The 17,735-nt window shown below is 52.1% G+C and overlaps 1 protein-coding gene across 6 annotated transcripts in view; it reads right to left on the reverse strand.

Annotated features, from left to right (window-relative positions):
* ADAMTS17 (ADAM metallopeptidase with thrombospondin type 1 motif 17) overlaps nt 1–17,735 on the reverse strand; it is a 396,657-nt gene that overhangs the window by 10,143 nt on the left and 368,779 nt on the right. For all 6 annotated transcript variants that reach the window (XM_044933289.2, XM_025271613.3, XM_044933288.2 and 3 more), the window contains exons 20-21: nt 12,715–12,919; nt 9,184–9,336 (exon numbers count right to left, since the gene is read on the reverse strand). In XM_044933289.2, the coding sequence (XP_044789224.2) occupies nt 9,184–9,336; nt 12,715–12,919 (358 nt within the window). The remainder of the gene's footprint in view (nt 1–9,183; nt 9,337–12,714; nt 12,920–17,735) is intronic.

Consider the following 17,735-nt stretch of genomic DNA (forward strand, 5'->3'; position numbering starts at 1 on the left):
CTACCTATGGGAGTGTATGTACCCATATAAAAGTTTGGAAGACAAACCATTGAAAAAGTTTACCATGTCGTCACCTGGTTTGTGGGGCTAGTTTTTTCTTCTGTCTTTCCAAGCGAGATGGAATCACCTACGTAATTAAACACAAAAGTGGAGAATTCCACCAAGGACCCTTTGGTGCAGCTGCTAACTTCCAGGCCTGCTGCATTTTCATCTGGGCCAAGGGAGTGCCTCAAATGGCCCTGGCCTAAAATCCACGTATGCCTACCCACTCCTTGGCTGGAGTTTCAGCAGGGATGGTCAGTGTGGGCAGGACAGGCCTGTCAGCAAGCTGCATCCTCCCTTACTAGCAGTGTGACCTCGGACAAGTTACTTCACCTGTATGAGCCCTGGCTTCTTTATTTGTAGCTTGAGGATAATAAAATCTTTCTTGTAGGATGATCTCTAGGGTTAAAGACAGCTTAGAACAGGTGCCTGGCAGGGAGTCTGGGATGGACAAGTGCTGCTACTATTGTTGACAACAGCAAGCACAGGTCTAAAAGCAGAGAGAGCTGGCCGGGGGTCCCCTGAGCCCGGGAAGGTGCCCTGAGTCACTGGCCCACGTAGCAGGTGCAGACATCCACCTTTGCCTGGCTCTCGGCAATGATCGGGCAGCGCGACCACACGGTGTGCAGGAGCAGTTAGAGGGTGACTTGGCCCCGAAGACACATGTGATTCCAGAGAGGCTGCAGGGCTGCATCCCCCTGTAACCTGAGCTCGTGGCATTAAGGGTAACACAGGCACAGACGATGACTCTCACCTCTGTCAGCCTCTGCCCAGCCCCTGTTTTAGGTAAACAGCAAGGAGACGGCAGTGTCTCCTGATGCATCGAATTAGCCCCAGGCATCACTGTGAAGCCATTTTTTAGGCTTTTAAAAACTAAGCAAACAGGTCTATAAAAAAACAGATCTGGTCTTGTGTGAAGCTCTCTGTCACTGTTGGGTAGTTTTTTCAAGCCACTCTTGACATTAACATTTAATGTGGCTCCCCAAGCCTCAGGAAATCAAGACAGAAGAGGAACAGTAATAAACCCGCAGGGAAAGCTCCTTCCTGAGTGAGTGCAGACCCCCAGGCCCCATCTCCAGCAGTGTCTGCAGCGGCCCACCACACACAAGGCTGGGGGACCTGCCACCCATCCTGTGGGTGGCGACGATGACGATGCTGGTGGGGTTGGCAGCAGAAGAGCGGCAGGGCCCACTCTGCCCACCCGCCTGCTGGTGCTGGGCGCGAGGCTCATACCCGTTCTCGTGAGTCCTCCTTAATCTTCATGCTAATGGCCACTAGGAGCGGGGAGGCGCTCAGAACACAGCAGGTGCAGAATCACCGTGTACGCAGGGCACAGCACTGCCTGCAGGGAGGCAGAGCACGAGGCTCAGAGCATCCACATCCTCCTGCGATGCAGCCCCAGGCCCCCACCCAGCTGCTGCGCGGAGGCCTGCACGCCTCCCGGACGCTCCTCCCTGCAGGGCGGGACTAGGCCTCTCACCACCAGGGGCCCGGCTCCAGGACACCTCCACCAGGGGGAGCTCCTCTCACTCCTCCCAGCTGTGACATCAAGACCATACTTGACACCAGATCAGGAAGCGATGTGAGAATCAGCTAAAGGAAGTTGTAAGAACCCGGGGAAGAGGAAAACGCGACGGGCATGTTTATTACATACACAAGCACTGGATCCTACAGAGCGGGGGACGGGCAGGGGCTCCTGACACAGGCTCTGGGGTGGGCAGGAGATGGGGTGAGTGTGCAACAGTGCAAGGATGAGCCCTCACGTCACGGTGTGACCGCACCACGCTCTTACCGAGCCATCCTCTGAAGGGCAGGACAGTGAGGGGGCTGCGGAAGGAATCCCCTTACAGGAACTCCATTTTCTGCTTGAGTCTAAAAGGCCCTGGGACGGTAAAATGTCAAAAGACGTTTTGACAGATTTCCCCCCAGACTTGGCATGAACCATAAAAACCTCAGAAGCTGTAGAAACCTGAAACAGCACGTTTAAACAATGATGAAAATCCCCACCATCTTTGCTCCTGCCTTGAAACTAGAAATGCTTTCACACACACACACACACACACACACACGTTCCCCTTTCAACTCATACTTTGTTTCAAACTGTTTTTGAAATCCTCGAATCCTTGAATCCTCACCTCAGCCTTAGCTTTGGGCTCCCCCCGTCTCTGAATTCACAGCCTGCTGACCTACAGGTTCTGTTCGGGACGCCATGGGACCCAGAAGGCCGAGGTCACCCCCGTGACCTGCAAGGACGGGTTCTCCCAAGAGCTCTTGCTTCTTGCTCCGGACAGGCGCCGTGAGCACAGAGTGGGCCGCAGGGGCTGGTTCTCTGTCTGCCCCTGGGCAGAAGCTGCCACCAGTGTGGTGACAGAGCTCTCCCAGCTCCCCAGCGACTGTTAGAAAGGCCGGCCACCCCCCTACAGAGGATGGCCTAGGTGTCCAGCAAATGCTGCACAGCTGTCTCCTGCCCCGAGCCATGCTGTCCTCATGCGGAGCTCCAGGTCAGGGCACGCGCTGTTTCGCAGGGTTCAAACCACATTCAAAGAGCTCATCTCCTAAGGCATAAATAGTTTACAAGACACATGATTCGGGCCAGAGATGAGAGCCCTGGGTGTCCTGGATAATGATGGTGAAGATGATGATGATAAAAATGCCGAAGCCAGGCAGTGTCTTAGGGGCCTTATATGGATGCTCTAGGAGGTGGGCACCCCTAACGCCATGTGACAGAGGACGACTCTGCTTCAAGGTTATGGCATTGGGAGAGCAGGGACGTGCCCCTGTGTTGTCCTGCAGAGGTGCCCTGCTCTGAGGTCGCTGACAGCGTGTGTCAAAACCGAAGTATTTTTTAGGGATGGCAGCTTCTCTGATTCAGTGGCCAGGTCTATGGTTAAAACCTAGGCTGGCATGTGAGGCAGGCACCCCCACTCTCTGACCTCTGATTCCACACAAAGGAGGCTGATCTGAGGAAGCACGAAGGTGAACGAAGCACAGCAGGGGGAAGGAGGGGGCAAAGGCAGAGGCCTTCAGACTACAGCTGGCCCTTGAGCAACGTGGGTTATTCCTCCAAGTCCTCAGTTCCTCTGTGTCCGAGGATGCCACCTGGACCACATACACTGCAGTATTTACTGTTGGAAAATATCTGGGTATAAGTGGACCCTGCAGTTCAAACCAGCGTCGAACAAGGGTCAACTGCATTCAGTTCACCCCCATGCAGGCGCCTCACCTGGCAATTCCAGGGACCCTGCTGCCCTACAACAAGTTCTTCTCTCTCATCTGAGCAGGTGTGGGCCACGGACTTTTCTTTAACATCATGACCCAGTGGCCAGCTCTGCTTCCCCTGACAAAATGCTCTAGGCCAAGGGAGAATCTACCCCACTCCCCTCTGCCCTACTCAGAAAAGCACTGAAGTCAGTCTGATGACTCTCCTTTCACTGCTGCCTACACTCCAGAGAGCAGCACGGGATGGAGGATTTCCTGATCCCTGTCTGCAGGGTTTCCCTGGTGGCTCAGATGGTAAAGAATCTGCCTACAATGCAGGCGACCTGGGTTTGATCCCTAGGTCAGGAAGATCCCCTGGAGAAGGGAATGGCTACCCCCTCCAGTAGCCTTGCCTGGAGAATTCCATGGACAGAGGAACTTTATGATCTACAGTCCTGGGGTCGTCAAGAGTCTGACATGACTGAGCAATTACCTTCTGTGGGTTTCCCAGATGGTGCTAGTGGTAAAGAACCCACCTGCCAATGCAGGAGATGTTAAGGGACTTGAGTTCGATCCCTGGGTAGAGAAGCTCCCCTGGAGGAGGACATGGCAACCCGCTCCAGTACTCTTGCCTGGAGAATCCCAAGGACAGAGGAGCCTGGTGGGCTATCATCCATGGGATCACAAAGAGTCAGACACGACTGAGCAACTAACTCTTTCACTTTCACCCGCTTGTAGAGTGCTGGCTGTCTGTGTTATACAGTTTCACACGTCCCAGAAAAGAGCCCTGGTGTCTCCAGTGCCTCTCATGCCTGCTCTTGGATGCTCAAGTTTCTTTTAATTAGGACTCAACTGCTTATTTTACAAATAAAGGGAGACAACATGCATGATCGTCTGTAGAGACAACAGACTGATACTACAGTATAAATGACTAATACAAAGCCCCGGGGAGAGCAGGTTTTGATTGGTGAGTTGGAGAGAGAGTGGATAAATATGTGACTTTACAACAAGCTTATGATTATGCTGGTTAGAGCTGAGGCATATAATAGTTCATCTCCTTCCCATTTCAAATGAAAAACCCAAGCCTCTGATATTATTATGCATTTAAAGGAAAGGCAGATTAAGAGCCAGAAGGCAAGGACCGGACTCTTAGCCCTGCCATTTTCTAGTTATGTGACCTCCAGAAAAAAATCTCACATCACTACTCTGAGCCTCAGTTTCTTCACCTGTAAAATGGGGATAGGGTCAAATGAGAGAATGTGAGTGCAAATGCTTTGTAAATTCTAGAGACCTGGTGAATGTCAGGACCACGGTCAATGGGCCCAGCAGAAATAGCATCACTCTCCACTAGCACTCCATTCAGAGCTGCCCCCGGCAGGGGCTGTGTTCATACCTGCCAGGGGACTCAGTGAGGCCTAGCATCTGTAGCTGGCTCTCAGTCTCCTGGATCTCCTGGGCACTGTCCATCTTGTCCCCTCAGTGCCCAGCACAGCCTGGCACACAACAGGAGCTCAGGAAATGCTGGTTGAACCACACTGAACTTGGCTGCAGGCAAGTGGGTGCCCCGACTGGCCCCGCAGGCCAGCTTTGCAGGGTTGGGGGAGCCGTCAGGTCCCAGCACAGGAAGTGCAGGCTTCAGAAGTGGTGAAAAGCTCTCTGGAACAAGCCCCCTCATGACACAGGTCTGTCTGTTTCTAAGGCCATGGAACTCAAGCTCCCATCCCTCTGCCCACAACCCCAGAAGGTATCTGACTGCTGTTCTGGGAAGGCACTGACATGGCCCTGTTTGAATGAGATGCTCTCCCTGACTTCTTCCTGGGGCTCTGTGACTGTGGGCACATGCATTTTTACAGCTTCATTTGGTCTCCTACGGCTTCTGGGATGTGCTGGGGCTCAGGTGTGAGCGGCACACTTGGGGTTCCACCAAGGCCTCAAGTCAGGCCAGCTCCCTCCCAGGGCACCTCCGCCAGCACCAGGAAGTCAATGGCCACTTTAATCTTTTTGGTAAAAGGGAACATACTCTTAAAAGAGTCAGTGGTCTTCATTAAAACACCATCTATTATAATCCCTCCAGAATAATTTGTTTCTAATTATTTCAGTGGTGATTAATGCCTCTGGTCTTGAAACTGTAACATCTCAACTTTTGATCAAAAGTCATGCTGCTCTAGAAAGAAATGTGATTTCCTCCTTTCCCAGTTTCAGGGGCACTCTCTTCCTCACCCCCCACTCCCCACCCCTAGCTCATTCTATCAGCAGGTTGAATACGTAGGCTCAGCATTTAGTGGGAGAAAACAATGATTCCCACAGATCTGGAAATAGCTTATATCCCAGGAGGGCAGGCAGCTGCAGGGCAGTTTACAAACAGAGCAGAGTGATAATCATGCCCTCAGCAGGGCTGGGAAAGTGAAGCAGGTTTTTGGATAGGTCTCTAGTTAGGGTTCAGCCGTTTGCTGAGGATGGGGGAGGGGAAGGGGCCCTGAATGCCCTCCAAGCCTGCCCTGCCTCAGCCAGGCTCTGGGTGCAGCTCTCAGGCCCCCTCACCCAGCTGGAGGAATTGATGCTTGGTCCTGCTCACTTCAGAAGTGCAGGACGGTACCTGCGGCTTGTCCTTGGGCTGGCCCGTCCATCACCTCCCTGGAGACAGGCTCATCTTTCTCACCAGCACAAGTGATGGGAGGCTGCTTGGAAGGAAGATGTCAAAGCATCCAGATACACTGCACCGGGGGTCTAACAGGGCTCGGACTTCTTTCCACTTTCCTTCTGGGCAGCTTGTTTGCTGCCTTCAAAGTCTGGCATGTGGGAGGTCTGGATGCCGGTTAGAGGAGGGTTACCCACAATGACTGGATTGAAAGTGCATCAGACTCCAATTGTGTGATGGCTCAGACGGTAAAGCGTCTGCCTGCAGTGCAGGAGACCCGGGTTCAATCCCTGGGTTGGGACAATCCCCTGGAGAAGGAAAGGGTAACCCACTCCAGTACTCTTGCCTAGAAATATCCCATGGGTTGAGGAACCTGGTAGGCTACAGACCATTGGGTTGCAAAGAGTCGGACATGACTGAGCGACTTCACTTCAAAAATAACCTATCAATCAGAAAGCAAATCCAGGCTGAACAAGTGAAAATGTTAGGGGGCCATCATCCCCCTGGAATCTGCTTCCATCAGTGCAGTCACCCAGTGAGTGAGAATGAGGGCCCCATGGGACTCGTACCTGTCCCACGTCTCCAGAGCAGACACAGGGAGGCAATAGGCGGATCTCTTCTCCTGTGCTGGGAAGGGGGCGGGGCACGTGCCAGCACTCTCAGAGGTGGCAGCTGCAGAAGCGGGTAGGGGTGAGCAAACAGTTGGGCTGGGGGTCTCCTGGTTCAGTTCTATGTGGTCACCATCCCCACCAACCCTTGTTTCCAGTGTGTGCACACGCGTGTGCGTGCACACACGCGCACACACACACACACACACACACGGTTCAGGTCTATGCAGTTGCCATCCCCACCAACCATTGTTTCCAGTGTGTGCACACGCGCGCGCACACACACACACACACACACACAGTTCAGGTCTATGAGGTCGCCATCTCCTCCAACCATTGTTTCCAGTTTGTACACACATGCGTATACACACACACACACACACACACACACACACACACATACGGTTCAGGTCTATGCAGTTGCCATCCCCAGCAACCCTTGTTACCAGTGTGTGCACACGTGCGCACACACACACACATGGTTCAGGTCTATGCGGTCACCATCTCCCCCAACCACTGTTTCCAGTGTGTGCACATGTGCGTACACACACACACACGGTTCAGGTCTATGCAGTTGCCATCCCCAGCAACCCTTGTTTCCAGTGTGTGCACGCACGCACGCACACACACACACACACACACACGGTTCAGGTCTATGCGGTCGCCATCTCCTCCAACCCTTGTTTCCAGTGTGTGCACACATGTGGGCGCGCACACACACACACACAGTTCAGGTCTATGCGGTCGCCATCCCCACCAACCCTTGTTTTCAGTGTGTGCCCACACACGTGCACACACAAACACACACATGCTACCTTCCAAGTCAGCGTCCCTATAGTTCTCGCCTGGGAAGAACGAGCTTGCCCTGGGCCCTGGCTCTGGCCAGACCTGCTGGGGAGGGAGTGGTTGGCACTAGTCCAGGGCTTGCCCCAAAGGCTGGATGCACACCAATCTGAAGCCATTGGATACCAGCCCTGGACAGAGGCCCTGCACATCCCTTTGGTCTCTCTTGTTCTCACTGCCCAGCTGATCAAGCTGGCTGTGGCAGAAAGCAGGCACTGCAGCCTTCTAATATCTTAGAGTCCGGAAGGCCAGGAGGCGTTATGCTTCATGGCCTGGCTAGGAAGGTGAAGGCCAGAGAAAGGCTCTACTTCCCTGGAAGCCATGCGCAGTGGGCTGTGTGGGGGGCAGTTTGCCAGAATGTGCGCCCATGTTCTCGGCCAAGGAGGGGCCAAGTGCTGCGCTGAGCTCCTAGGCATTCTTCACATCCATCCTTGGACATTCTGCTGCTCCTGGGACCAGGGAGCTTATGGTGCTCAGGAAAACAAAACGTCCATCTGGTCCTCAAATCCAGAGTTATTAGAAGCTCTGGCAAGGCCCATCCACAGAGCACCCACCACGGGGACTCAGGACCCCACCGTGTGTCCACCCGGTGGACGGAGCTCTGAACTGGGGCTCAGGAGCCTGGACTCTGTCAGAGAGCCGGGGCAGAGTTGCTTAACCTCTCTGCACCTCCGCTCCTTCTGTTACGCAGGGATCAGCACGGGAGAGGGCTGCTGGCACAGGGGTCACTGCATAGAGGAACCAAGGCTGGGGCCCCAGACCCCCAAGGCCCGGCTGATCCCTCCTCACCTCTCCTCCTGCCCGGGGACACCCGTGACCACAGGAGTTGCCCTGTAGCGGTACAGGCTGCATTCAGGATGTGACCACAAGGACCCTTCAAATAACGACAGCTTTATTCTAATTCACACCTGGACATATGGAGTCCAGACAACACTATTCTGCCTGGCCAGACAGGTAAATTAAAGCCCAAAGTGCCTGGAGGAGCCTGGGGAGACGCAACAGCCCCTGCTGGGCCCCAGGTCACAAAGGCCATGTGCAGATGGAGGCCAGGTTGCCAGGTTTCTGTAGAAAGGCCCAAATCCAGATTGCCAGGTGAAATTTCCCATTTTTTAACTGTTAGCAATCGATTCTAAACTGTTCCCACCAGCATACGGCCTTAGAGCATAGATATCAACGGAAGCAAATGGGGAGCTTCCGGTTACTGAGACCAAAAGGAAACAAACACGCTCCAGGTTCTCATTGGAAATTTTCATCAGAAAATCAGACAGGAGAAACATTACAGCGTTTGGAAGAAGATTCTAGAACACTCCTGGAAGGTTCTCGGGGTGACAACGGTATCCACCTTGGGTATGTGTCAAGGATATCAGATGAATGAATAAAGGAATAGCTACAGGGAACTTTCATTCACTTGAATGCTGTTGAACTCCCCTGCCCTGAGGCTCTGGGAGATGGCCTTCTTTCCTCACCCCAGGGCCCTGTGCTTTCCCATCAAGTGTTGTCCAGCCCTCGCCCAAGGGCCCTGGGGACAATGACGCCCTGTCTGCCCACAGCACCTCTGTGTCTGCCTGGGGACAGACTCCCAACCACTGAGGAGGCTCTCTCAATGGCTGGTGACCAAGCCCACTACAGGATGCATGGGTCCCCTTGGCACTCTTTCCTGTTTTGGGGGTTCTCGGGGCCCTTCTGAATGGACACCGCATGGGGTCACCAGCAGGTGTGGAGTTGGGAGAGAAAGTGAATTCAGCTGGTGAGACTGGGACCATCTGGCTGAACTGGGGCCCACGGTGAGAGGGCTGAGCCCCTTGAGTCGCCTCCGCTTCCTGGGCAGGATGGACGCGCAGGCGCCATACTCACCTTGGACCAGCTCCCAGTTTTCCACTCGTAGCAGCCGGAGTAGTCCTCACAGGGCTCCTCGGCTCTCGGCCTAGTGGACGCATCGCATTTTCCTTGGGAGTTGGTGCACGTCACAGTCCGTTTCTGTGTGCCTTTGCCACAGCTGGCAGAACACTGCAAGACACCACTCGGAGACTGAATCCAGTCCAGTCCAGTCAGGTCCATCCACACCTGTTAAGTGCCTACCAGGTACCAGCCCCAGCACTGAGGATGCAAGGATGAGGATGCTATTTTCTGTCCTCGAAAAGCTCCTGGCCTTTTTGAGTCTTATGCACACGGTCCCACCCGGCTCCTCCCAGCTGGCCTCCAGGTCCTGTGCTTGGCCTGAGCCATTCTGGAGCAAAGGCACCAGTTCAGGGTTGGCGGCGGGGAGGAGATGGAGCGCAAAGCCCCCAGTGACTCTCACAGAAGGTGCCTGGCAAGCCCATGGGTTTCATGTGAACGCCAAGAATGGTAACAGGGTAATGTTCCCTGTGTTATTTTACTTCCTGGGAAACACAGGAAGAGACGGTGTGGGCAGGGGACCCAGAGGAGTGATGTGTGAATCCTCAGTTTCCCACACCCCTAGGCAGCAAGATCCATGGAAACATGGACACAGCTGGGGAGGTGACAAGGCACAGATGAGGCAGACCTGGGGGGTGGTCTGGAGCCCAGTTGGGAGGTTCCCAGCCCTACCCTCTGGGCTGGAGATCGGCTGATGCCTGGCTGACACGAGTGAGTTCTTACCCATCTCAAAACAAAGCATGAGGGAACTCAAATCCTGGCTCTGTAACTACCTGGAGGGGTGGGAGGGGTGGGAGGAGTGGGAGGTCGGGGGGAGGTTAAAGAGGGAGGGACACATGTATACCCGCAGCTGACTCACGTGGACGGACGCCAGAGGCCAACGCAATATTGTGAAGCAATTTTCCTTCAGTTAAAAATAAACGAGTTTGGGGAAGAAAAAAAACAAAGCACGAGGAAGAGAGGACCCTTGATCCTGGGAGACATAACTGACTTGATCAGCAAGCAGAAGTGACCTGGTTGGGGAACCTGGGGAGCCCACCCTTTGGTTCGTCGTGTGGGGAAGCCCAGTCCCCACCATGGAGACAAAAATGCAGCCTGCAGAGATGGTGGGCTGAAGGCAGGGTTCTGTCCAATGCACAGACACGAAGAGACCCGGGAGATCCAGAGGGGACTCCCTCCCAACAGCTGGGTGGGGCTCCCACCAGCCGCAGAAGCACGAGTGGAGCCCCAACAGCTCTAACTTCGGTTCTCACACTTGCGTGATTGACGAAAATATGGGATGGTACATAGCGATTTTTCCTGAGCTACAACAAACTTGACTTTTCACAAGTTCCACTATATCCAGTGGAAAAATTCACATAAAGGACAAATGTCGTTCTATTTGTTATTAACATTTATCTCAAAATGTTATCTAGTTTTATTTTTCCTATGAATTCAACCTAGCTCTCCATCTGAAGGTCCTATTCTTGTTTTCTTTATTTACTTTTTTGAGATGAATTTAAACTGGTTTGTTTTAGAAGAAATACACATTTCACAGGTCATTATGGTATCATTGAGGGGCAGGGGGTTGGAAGAGCAATTGCATTTGATCTTGTGTGTGGGTTTTAAAGGGACTTCAAACACTCAACACCCAGCCCACTTCTTGACCAAATCCTGGTCTGGCCCCTTTTGACCAGCAGCCTGTTGGTGGGAAAGCCTTTAGGGAGGGCACTGCTGCAGGCTGGGGTCACCCTGCAAGGGACCTGGGAGGGCAATGTCCAGTTTCTCTCTTGGTTTCTGACCCAGGGGTACGAACCAGAAGTCAAAGACAGGAGACAGTTGCTACCTTTTGCTTCCTTTTAATATTTGTTCCTTATTCTGACGAAGTGGGGAAGAAGCTGGGGACTCCTGGTGCCAGTGGTCAACACTGCCAGCTGAATACAAGCAAGCCCAGCAATAAAAATTCACCCAGTAGAAATTTAAACCCATTTGTTTCCAGAAGAAGAAGTGTGAGAGGGACTTCCGTACGTGGTAAAGTTGTAGGCATACCAATTTTGTGAGCATCTCAGGGAGGAAAGATTTGATTCTGCCTCACATGTTTAGAAAGAAGCATTTTGAGCCTTGGCTGAGGCAGCATTAGACTGATTGGTGTGAATACTATTTCAGGACTAGTATCAGGCAACACACAGATACAGAAACAGAGATGGAGACATTTCTTTAAATCTTGCTCCAACTGTCTCACACTTTCCAAAATAGACCTCTTCAATACTATAATGATAGTTGATTATGTCAGGCTTGTTTATTTTGGTAAGAGGCACTTTTTTCTTTTCCCTGTAAGAGTCCTATAGGTGGAAAATTTATGGTTTTTCTGATTAAAACATAAATCTTATTTAGATCAAGAACCAGGTGATCAAAGCCCTAAGCTCATGGCAAGAGAGACTACACACCTGCCCCTAGCTTTCCAACTACCCTCCCTAAAAGCCCACTGAATGTTAAACTTCTTAACCTAGGTACATGTAAAGAGAAAAAATTAAAAAAAAAATTAAACTCTGTCCTTTGCCTAAAATATCTTAAGGGGTAGGCAAAAACCTCTCCTCTTTAAACAGGTACATGTCAGGATCTGCCTAAAAAGTAAATTCAGTCGCCCAAGGGCAGACTTTTCCTTCATTAAAAATGGGCTGAATACTTTCTTATTCAAAATAATTCCAACTGTTTGGCAATAAAAAGAAACTTTAAAAATACTTTCCACACTGAAGAGTGTCTTGGATTTAGCCTTTCTGACTTTCCTAGAACACGTCTGATGGAAGACCTCGGGGAAGCTTGCCCTTTATTCAGCTATTTTATTTGGTTTGTTTGTTTTATAGCCAAACAATCAAAATCATTAATGCAAGTTCACTGCAAAGCCTTGAAGGATGATATTACCAAAGATAAAATATTTCCAGGATCAGTCTTCAAAGTTAAAACTTAAAGCTTAATTGACCTCTTTCCAAAATGTTACATGGCATGAGATTTGTGACTCCAACTCACACACCAAAAGCTGTCTCTCCCAGCATCCGCCCGCCTCTTGCAAAGGTAGCTCCACCAAGACTGCCGTGGAGCTGAAGGCAAGTCTTTGAAAGCACTTTCCCAACCTAACCACCCTACCGGTCCAGAGTGCGCAAAAGAGATGAAAAGGTATCTGTCTACCCACCTACCTATCTCCTATCCATCCAACTATCCATCCCTCCATCTATATTTACAAGAGAATTCTCCCAGCAAACAAACAGTACTGTGATATATATTATAAAAAATGCACTTTCCATGGTTTTGGGGCCATGTTGAAACATCAGATGGAATTTGAGAGTATGTGACCCAGAACGCGGCTTTGAGCTGCTCCCGGGTCTGGTGAGGATATTCCTGGGGATGTGTCACAAACAGCACGGAGGAAAGGGGGCCGTTTTGGGGCCCCTGCAGACAAGGCCCCGGGGCCCTGGTGGTGGTCTCAGCCCTGAGGGCAGCCCTGGCACCCACCTGTGACCACTCTGACGCCTCCCAGATGGACAGGCAGTCCTGGCCCTCGCAGCTCTGCACTGGCGACGGCCGGGGCACGGGGCAGTAGAGGGGCCGGGTGGCAACGTGAGTGCCGTTCTGCAGCTGGTACACGCAGGTCACTTCCCGGTGCTGGATGCCCTTCTCGCAGGTTGCTGAGCAGGGGCTCCACGGGCCTGCCACCCACCTGCCCGGAGAAAGACAAGACGGTGAGAGGACAAAGGGCCTTCCAGACAGATCGCGGGATTGTGGGCCTGTTGTGGTAGGCAAGGAGGCAGACGCAGCTTTGCAGTCGGGTTTGGAAACAATTCCAGACTATCAGAGCTGTCTGAGTAGAGTGGTTCAGTGGTCTTCTCAGGACAGAAACCTTTCTGACCCCACTCCCTGCGTCAGACTGTTACTGTCCCTACATCTCCATCCTGCTATCTTGGGCCATCTTTGTTCAGGTGTGATGGACACAAAGCGGGCCACATCCCAGCAGAAGCTCTGGGTGACTCTGTGGCTTGTCTCTCTCTCTTCCTGCTCTCTGCCGTGAGAACAGCAGGTCCAATACAGGGGCTGCCCCACTGCTGGGCTCTGCCATACATGATGCTGTGGTATGCCACTGGGATTCTGGGGTTGTTCGTCACTGCAGAAAAAGGTGACCGGCACAGCCCTCGACAGAGGACGCCCTAGCCCCAGCTCAAACACACCAGGCCTCCCTGCTTTCCAAATGGTGGCGGGCCCTCCTGAGCAGGGACTGTCACTCTTGAGGAGGCAACTCGGGATGGCCAAAGTCTCTCGAGAGTGATTAAGCTGCTGAGGCCACCAGCTGAAAGTGTTCAACTATGACTTTCTCCACCTGCCTAACATTTCAATGATCCCAACTCTGTCAGGTCTCTGCTGGCCTTACGGTGCTGGAACGGAGCTAGGCAATTTAGGAATCATGATTTCTCAGGACCCAAACAGGACTTTGAACGTCCTTTCAGAGACTCTCTGCGCTGTGGTCCCTGGCATGCGTGTGTGCTGAGTCGCTTCCGTCATGTCCACTCTTTGTGACCCTATGGACTGTAGCCTACCAGGCTCCTCTGTTCATGGGATTCTCCAGGCAAGAATACTGGAGTGGGTTGCCATTTCCTCCTCCAGGGGATCTTCCCGACCAAGGGATTGAACCCACATGTCCTGCATTGCAGGCGGGTTCTTTACCACTAGCGCCACCTGGAAAGCCCTTGCGAGCCCCCAGTAGCGGCAGTTCCAGGAGCTCACTGCTTGACAAAGCAGCGCCGCCTGGAGGGTCAGTGCTGATAACCACTCAGTTCTCACAACAGTCAGACCCAGATCCCACCTGATGAGGCCATCCCCCTTGGAAACATCTAGGTGCTGGTGATGAGGCAGAGAATGAAACAAAGCCTGCCTCTGAATCCTGGGGACAGAAAGTAAACTGGTGAGCAATATACAACAGAATACAACATACTGTAATAGAGCACATGAAAGCTGATTGAAGGTGAGTGTTAGCTGCTCAGTCATGTCAGACTCTTTGCGACCCATGGACTGTAGCCCGCCATATAACATGTTCTGTATCACAGACACAGAGAGAATGTGCCACGCCGTAATAAGTGCTTCAGAGGAAAGCAAAGCAGCATGGGCTGGACGGGGCAAGGCGAGGGTTCAGATCAGATCAGATCAGATCAGTCACTTAGTCGTGTCTGACTCTTTGTGACCCCATGAATTGCAGCACGCCAGGCCTCCCTGTCCATCACCAACTCCCAGAGTTCACCCAGACTCACGTCCATTGAGTCAGTGATGCCATCCAGCCATCTCATCCTCTGTTGTCCCCTTCTCCTCCTGCCCCTAATCCCTCCCAGCATCAGAATCTTTTCCAATGAGTCAACTCTTCACATGAGGTGGCCAAAGGACTGGAGTTTCAGCTTCAGCATCATTCCTTCCAAAGAAATCCCAGGGCTGATCTCCTTCAGAATGGACTGGTTGGATCTCCTTGCAGTCCAAGGGACTCTCAAGAGTCTTCTCCAACACCACAGTTCAAAAGCATCAATTCTTTGGCGCTCAGCCTTCTTCACAGTCCAACTCTCACATCCATATATGACCACAAGAAAAACCATAGCCTTGACTAGACGAACCTTTGTTGGCAAAGTAATGTCTCTGCTTTTGAATATGCTATCTAGGTTGGTCATAACTTTCCTTCCAAGGAGTAAGCATCTTTTAATTTCATGGCTGCAGTCACCATCTGCAGTGATTTAGCACTATTTTATCCAAGGTGGGGCATGGTCTGCCATGGACAGCACTTGGGAGGAAGTGAGGCAGGAGCCCCGTGCTTTCTGGGAGAAGATGTAGGCAGAGCGCACAGCAGGTGCAAAGGCCCTGGAGGCAGCGTGTGCTGGCAGGGCCGAGGGCAGCCGGGAGCAAGCGTGGCTGGGGAGGGGGTGAGCAGGAGAGGGCAGGACCCGAGAGGCCGCAGGGGGAGGTCACGCAGGGCCTGGCGGGCTGCTGCCTCCTGCTTGAATAAGATGCAGTCTGGGGGGTTTAGAGAGAGGAGGGCACGCCTCTCCAGGGCCCCACTGGCTCTGCACGGCAGCAAGCCTACAGTGGGTGGAGGCTGCAGGGAGGGCAGGGAGGAGGCCACTGCAGTGATCCAGGTGGGAGACAAGGGTGGCCTGGACCAGCTGGGGCGCTGGGGGGTGTTGGACTAAGTTTTGAGAAGATGGGGCTACCCGGTTCCATCCCGACATGGTTCCTCCTCATCCCTTAGGGCAAGCTCAGGCCACCTTGTCTAGAGCTCATTCCAGACCCCTTGGCAGAGCTTACCACTCTGTCCTTTGCAGCCCAGGGACTAACTGCAGTGACGCTCCTCTCATCAGACCCCTTGCTCATGCTACGAAGATGGAGACGCAGTGCCAGCCTTGGGGGTGAGGACAAGCAGCGCACCACCTGCAGACTGCTTATGGCAGTGTCTGGCACACTGCCGTATAACGGAACTGGTACTGTCATTATTCTCTGTCTCCTTGGTGGGAAATGAAGACTTCGCAGATGGCACGCAGCCTTGCTCCCATTTCAGTGCCTGACAACTGCTTGAACACTTCTGAAAGATGTGAACCAACTCCTACCCATTTCTCCTAGTCATGGTCTTTAGAGTATAAGAATTCCCTCTCAAATATCTGAAGATAGGTCTTTGGTTCCCCTTTTAAGTTTTCTCTTCTTTTGATCAGAATAATGTACAGATTCTCAATCCGTTGTAAGTCTCAAATCAGTCACTGCTATTCTTAAAATGGATTGATGTGTCACGGATAGGATGGTCCAGATGTGACCTGAAAGTGGCGAGAGAATGTGCTGGTTTTGTCTTTAAGTGGGGACTTGCTTTCATGAATGCTACCCAACTCTGTGCCATTTCCTTTCTTTCTTAAAGCAACCAACCACACTGGCCTCTGCTAGCACCTATTACGTTTTTCTCTCAAGAACTGACTCTCAGCCAAATCTCCTTCATCCTGACCTTTTGCAATTAACTTTGCAAATACAGATGTTAGGTTTTAGGTGGAGACCTAGGTTTTAGGTTGAGGTCAGGCTGTTGTGCTGACCTGTGAAATGGCCTAGAATCCTGCTGCTGCCTTTCGTATTTGCTGTGCTTCCCAGGGCTGAGCCCAGAAGCACAGAGCATCCACACTGTGGGATACTCGTGGGATACGCAAACACCGCCGTGGCATACTCATGGGGATATCATTGCCTCCGCATGCATGCCACTGCCATGGGTGCCAGCTTCTCCACTTCTGGGCACACAATCAGAGCATGTGCTCTAGGGAATGTGGGTACCAACTCTGTTCACACAAAGGTCACATCCAGGACACAGGGACAGGAGACAGGGAACTGCTGGCAGGTCTCAGCAGTCCTGCCTTGGGGGCTCCTCCCGGCCCACCACTGGCTAGAAAAGTCAGGTCTGTGGGGGTCAGATTCCTGTAGAGCTTGGAGGGACTGCTAGCCCCCTAGGTCCTCCTCTCCTTTACCTCTCGTGTCTGCTGTGTGCTGTGCTTAGTCGCTCAGTCGTGTCCGACTTTTGAGACCCCATGGACTCCTACCAGACTCCTCTGTCCATGGGGATTCTCCAGGCAAGAATACTGGAGTGGGTTGCCATGCCCTCCTCCAGGGCATCTTCCCACCCGGGGATCGAACCCATCTCAGTGTTTGATCAGATTCTTTACCATCTGAGCCACCGGAAGCTGGTACTTTTCAAAAGGCTGACAGGATGGAAAAGAGCTCACGTACCCCTTGTCCTTTTTCCAGAAGAATCCTGATCCATCCCTGCCTGAAACATGTGCTGAGCCACCGACAGGAGGGCTCTGTGTCGTAGGCACACCTGCTAAGGGTTATTGGAACTATTTTTCAGCTGAACCTTCTTGCTCCTGAACTTAAGAAACACCTCGGTGAGAAGTGGGGATGAAAAGCGGCCTCCCTAAGACTTTGCTTTCAGTGACAGAAAGAAACCACTTCCGCTGAAGGGCCTCGGCTGCATGAGGCCCATGTGGGACAGGAGATGACATCACACGCCTGGACATCACAGTCAAGTCCCATTGATTCCAAGTCCACTAACTTGAGAAGGGCCAACAGTTCCACACAACAATGTGTACTACAATTATAATGCAAACCTGAGCTTTTTTCACTCAATCCTCTAAAAATCTTAACAGCGACATTCATTAGCTGAGTATGAGTTAGTAGTTTTTCTTAAAAGCAATAAAACTGTAATTCTTGATGAAGCCACCATAATACTTCCATAATTCAGGTCCCTCCCCCATTCCCACAGGGTCAGGTCAGCCTCTCCTGTCCAGCCAACACAGACGCATCTCCTTTGTACGTGTGCCAAGTTCAATCATTCTAATCAGGTAGTTTTCCGCCTTTATCTGCGGTTTCACTTTCCCCAGTTTACTAGCAGTCAACTGCAATCTGAAGACATTAAGTGGAAAATTCCAGAAATAAACAATTCATAAGTTTAAACAGTGCTCTGTTCTGAGCAGTGGGAT

This window comes from Bubalus bubalis, chromosome 20 (genome assembly GCF_019923935.1).
Source record: "Bubalus bubalis isolate 160015118507 breed Murrah chromosome 20, NDDB_SH_1, whole genome shotgun sequence".
Classification (NCBI taxonomy): domain Eukaryota; kingdom Metazoa; phylum Chordata; class Mammalia; order Artiodactyla; family Bovidae; genus Bubalus; species Bubalus bubalis.